Below are 4,458 nucleotides of genomic sequence, written 5' to 3' on the forward strand. Positions count from 1 at the left end.
AACAAAGAAATGTAAACAAACGGCTGATGTCAAAATCGTTAAACTTTTTTCCTAAATGCGATTCTAACGGGCTACTCTCCTGCCCGCGTGATGTAGTGTTTTTGGTTCATGTATATCAGCTGATTTCTAAATTCCGGGAAGGAAATGTGGGCACACTTATGTGAGAGCAACATTTTTTACTCTGGAATAAACTATTTGGATATATATGAGAGATTGACTTTTCTTACTCTCTACTTACCGGAACAGACCCGGTAAGTGTGTGAAACAGAGCTACAGTGAAATTCTTTCGCACAGATGTCGCTCTGGCGCTATAGTCCGATGCACTAAATTTTTAAACCACAAGCATTGGATGCAAATCCAAGCAGTGTCGTGGAATAAACTAAAATAAAGTGGTTTTAGTTATATGAAATGTAAATAAAAAATATACACCAAAATATTAAAAGCAACAACAAACGACTTGAGGATGGCATTTTTGTGCCCTGTGCGCATGCGGCGCGATAAAAAGAAAGGTAACGTCTAATGACTACACCTCGATACTTATGTATATCTGAAACTATGAGAAACAATATATACATATATCTATTTGCGAATAAAACTAAGTAATATTCTTCAGGCTTATATTTTCGATAAAAGATTGACAGAAACATGGTCCATGCATGTGATTTTACAATTTGTGCCCAAACCAAAATATATACATATATATATGTTCTTGTGTATGTAAAGAAAACAAAAGACTGAAGACACATACTCGCTTTGCTTTTGTGTCTAACTAAATTAAATTGGGTATTTTTCATACATATTTTGTCTTTATTTCCTTTTCAGCCACCAGTGCTAATATCGAACGCGATTTGCCTATACCTGGTGTTGGTCTTGGTCGAATTACCGGTTCTTCCAGCATAGAAACACTCGTTCGCGTTGGCATCGAAAAGGAGCACGGTCTGAGTCCAGACTCAAAAATGGTGATTTTGCATGATTTTACCCCCTGTGTCGATGACGAACTCGAAGTCAAGCGCGGACAAATTGTGAATATTCTATATCGTGAAAATGATTGGGTCTATGTTATTGGTCAGGATACACGACAGGAAGGATTCATACCATATTCGTATTGTGCACAATACAACACACAGTTGGCGGATTTGGCAATCAAGAAAAAGTTACCGCGCGATCAGAATGTCAACGTGCATGAGCATAATCAAGAGAATATGCCACTTTTAAGTGCAGAGAGTAAAATAGATTTAATTGACGATGTGGTTGCAGCTGGCAATGGAAGCAATGGTGGTGGCTCTGCCACTAATGCAGCACCTATTGGAGCTTCATTAAAAAATTCCGAAATAAGTCTGATATTGGAACCAGAGTGTACTCCATTTCACAAAGATCCCAGTGGCCGCTATATTGTTTTATATACATTTATAGCACGTGACGAAAATGATTTATCTGTTGAGCGTGGTGAGTTCGTGACGGTCTTGAATCGTGAGGATCCTGATTGGTTTTGGATTGTTCGTAGCGATGGTCAAGAGGGTTTTATACCATCGGCTTTTGTTTTCCCGGCAGAAAGCGTGCTCCAAACACAACAGAAATTGTTGAATGCATGCGGCACAACGCAGGACACAGGTATTGGTGTGGTAGGTGGAGGAGCTGCCAGTAATGGGGTACATAAATCACAAACAAAATTGAATTTGGAGCTTACCGCTGCTAATTTGAATAGTAATTTAAATTCATTGAGTCAAACTATAGCAACAACAGCTACTCAACTGGATGTGACATGCATAACCAGCTTACAGCAACAACAGCAAAGCGCCGCACAGCATCAACAACAACAACAGCAAATTGGAGGTATTGGTGCAGATGATCTACGCTATCACGGCACTGAGCTGGTCATGTTATACGATTATAAGGTAAGCATTTGAAAAATTAGTATAAATTTGACTAAAGAAACATTTTAATACTAAGCTCTTTGTAGGCTCAAGCGCCAGATGACTTGAATGTGCGTAGAGGAGACTGGATTTATGCAGATTTGAATAATCAAACGGTAGACGGCTGGCTGTGGGCATATGCGCCAAAAACGCGCAAATATGGTTTCATACCGAAGGCATATGCACGGCCGCCAGCTATGACCAGCCTTTAAGTGTCGGAGTTTCTTTTAATTAAATATATTTTTGTTGTCTTCCGAAATAAAATTGTGTGCACTGCTAAACGCATTAATACAAAGCATGCTTTTTGCCATGGTTGTTGCAACAGCTAAACGTGCCGACAATGTAGATGTGACCATCATGGGAACATGCGCTTGGGACTACACCAATGCTCACACAGCGACTTGCCCGCAATATATGCCTTAAAATGCGTATTACGTATGTAGCTTACGAAAAGTTGTTTTTAATTTTGATATACATATTTATTTTTTTATGAATGTATTTGTTTGCATAAATGTTCTTAAGGAAAAAAAGTTTACTTAAATGAATGCATCATTATTGCTTTTAACATTTTTCTATACAATAGCAAAATTACGCTAATAAATTAGGTTGTAATATACAAATACTAATGGAAACTATGGAAATACATTATACTTGAAAAGAATACAACCCCCTTTGCTGCCATCTTAAACCACCTTTAAGGATATCAATTTTAAAACTAAAGCACTTAACGGTTTACAACAGAAAGAAAGTAATTTATACAATTAAAATATCATACAGTTCGAGAACGTTAGAAAATTCAATTTTCTGGAACAGAATTTTACTGAGATGTTATATTATTTTTCACATTTTTGTTTAACATTCGCCTACGTTAATCAGTTTAACAAAAACAATCTCCAACTTTGTCGAAGTTTTATTTTGCTCTTATTGCAGCAGAATATCTTCTTTTCGATTGCATTTCGTTATTACCGCGTGCTAAGCTTAGCATAACACACGGAACCATATCATCAGCATTATTATGATAACAATTAAAATTAAATCTCTTAATTTTTGCTATTTTGTTGTGCATTTTACCACCTTTAAATAGCACCCGGATTTGCAACACTACAGCGTTGACAATTACTGGTAGCGTTTCTTAAAAAAAGAAATATAGAAAATACAATCAAATTGATAACATTTTTACAATATGGTTGATGATATTCATATACATGCATACATATATGTAAGTATGTATATTTGTTTTTAGCATTGACTTACTTGAGTGTCTCTTTTTCCACAATTTCATCACGTAACTTTTGTTGTAAATTTAATATCAATTCGTTTTTACTATTTACTTGCGCTTTCAGATGAGCTATTGTTTCTTCTTGTGCTTCGAAAATTGCCTGCAATCAAAATTATATTTTAAAATAAGAAGCTATTTAAATCATTTGTATCCATCCTACTCTACACTCCTCCATAGATTCAGAATATGAAGGCGGTTCATCCAAACAAAAGAACTCGCGCACCAGCTTACATTTCCTTAACTCCTCTTTGGCCATAATGGAGTTAACAAATATTTGCAGCCCTTGTACCCTGTTATCCAGGAAGACAGCATTGAAATTATCACCAAATATTTTCTTGCGCGGCAGCAGTAGCACAATGTTTGGGAAAAGTTGTTTAAGTTTCGTATTCAAGCGCACAAAATCTGTATAACGGCGCAACACTAGCCAGCATTCGTTGGTCAATGGATTCTCCACCCGTAGCTTGTACACTGTAAAACGTGCTCGCTCCTCCATTACCTCATATCCGATTATAGGCACACGCATCACAGAGTTAGGTTCGTTTGCGGCTGGATTATTGGATGATAGCGTCAAAACGCTACTGGACATAGCACTGGTGCGTTGTGAATAACTTGAGTTTATGCTGCATTCGCTCAAACGCCGACGGGCTGATGAAACTGTGACGTCATACGTACTACTATTGCCGGCATAAGTTGATTGTGTGAGGTCACGGTGTGAACGTGCGCCGGACATCATATTACCGGTGGAGGTGAGACTCTTCCTAGTTAGTTGTGACACGGCTATAGGCTCTGAAACTGGTGATCGTCGTTCAGCTGAAGCTTCCAAGCGTGGATAACTTGATGTAGAGATTTGTGTCGTTTGACTTTCTTCTTGATAGCTGTGCGATGATATTGACTGCAAGCACACCTCCGACTTAGCACCAATTAAACCACGTCCAGCGGTGTCTGCCGCGTTGCCTGTACAACTTTTTAGCAAAGCACGCAAATCGCCATCGGATTTGGTGCGCACCACATGCGCGAGGCTCTCAACCGTATCGTCGTCGTTTGATGGGCGACGTAGTTCCGGGCTGGAATATATAGCGCGGCCAAGTAGCGTGCGTTGATTTTGCAAGTTGCGAAATCTACGTAAACTGTCTGGTTGTTTCAAAATGGCAATATTGTTAGCATTCGATGTATTATCACTGTTGTATCCACTTGCTGTCGAGGAGTGTGGCTTGCGTTGAATTGCCGATGTGTAGGCTTTTCTAAAGAGCGGCTGGCGCACGACAG

At 38.6% G+C, this 4,458-nt stretch overlaps 2 protein-coding genes across 3 annotated transcripts in view; one reads left to right on the plus strand and one right to left on the minus strand.

Moving 5' to 3' along the window:
• LOC118742667 (SH3 domain-containing protein Dlish) overlaps positions 1–2,360 on the plus strand; it is a 4,490-nt gene extending 2,130 nt beyond the window's left edge. Inside the window, exons 1-3 of one of the 2 annotated variants that reach the window (XM_036474911.1) lie at positions 239–509; positions 823–1,895; positions 1,961–2,360. In XM_036474911.1, coding sequence (XP_036330804.1) covers positions 464–509; positions 823–1,895; positions 1,961–2,125 — 1,284 coding nt within the window. In that variant the 5' untranslated portion in view covers positions 239–463 and the 3' untranslated portion in view covers positions 2,126–2,360. Of the gene's footprint in view, positions 1–238; positions 510–822; positions 1,896–1,960 lie in introns of those variants that run through there. The other variant, XM_036474912.1, reaches the window with a different exon arrangement.
• Positions 2,361–2,432: 72 nt separating this feature from the next.
• LOC118742664 (sorting nexin-16) lies at positions 2,433–4,458 on the minus strand (the record flags this gene model as incomplete). Its single annotated transcript, XM_036474908.1, is given in 3 exon segments — positions 2,433–3,044; positions 3,168–3,292; positions 3,353–4,458. Coding segments are annotated over 3 exon segments (1,286 nt in total), but the record flags the coding sequence as incomplete, so codon positions are not given.

Source organism: Rhagoletis pomonella, unplaced genomic scaffold (genome assembly GCF_013731165.1).
Source record: "Rhagoletis pomonella isolate Grant_MI unplaced genomic scaffold, Rhpom_1.0 Rhpom_scaffold_00007, whole genome shotgun sequence".
NCBI lineage: Eukaryota > Metazoa > Arthropoda > Insecta > Diptera > Tephritidae > Rhagoletis > Rhagoletis pomonella.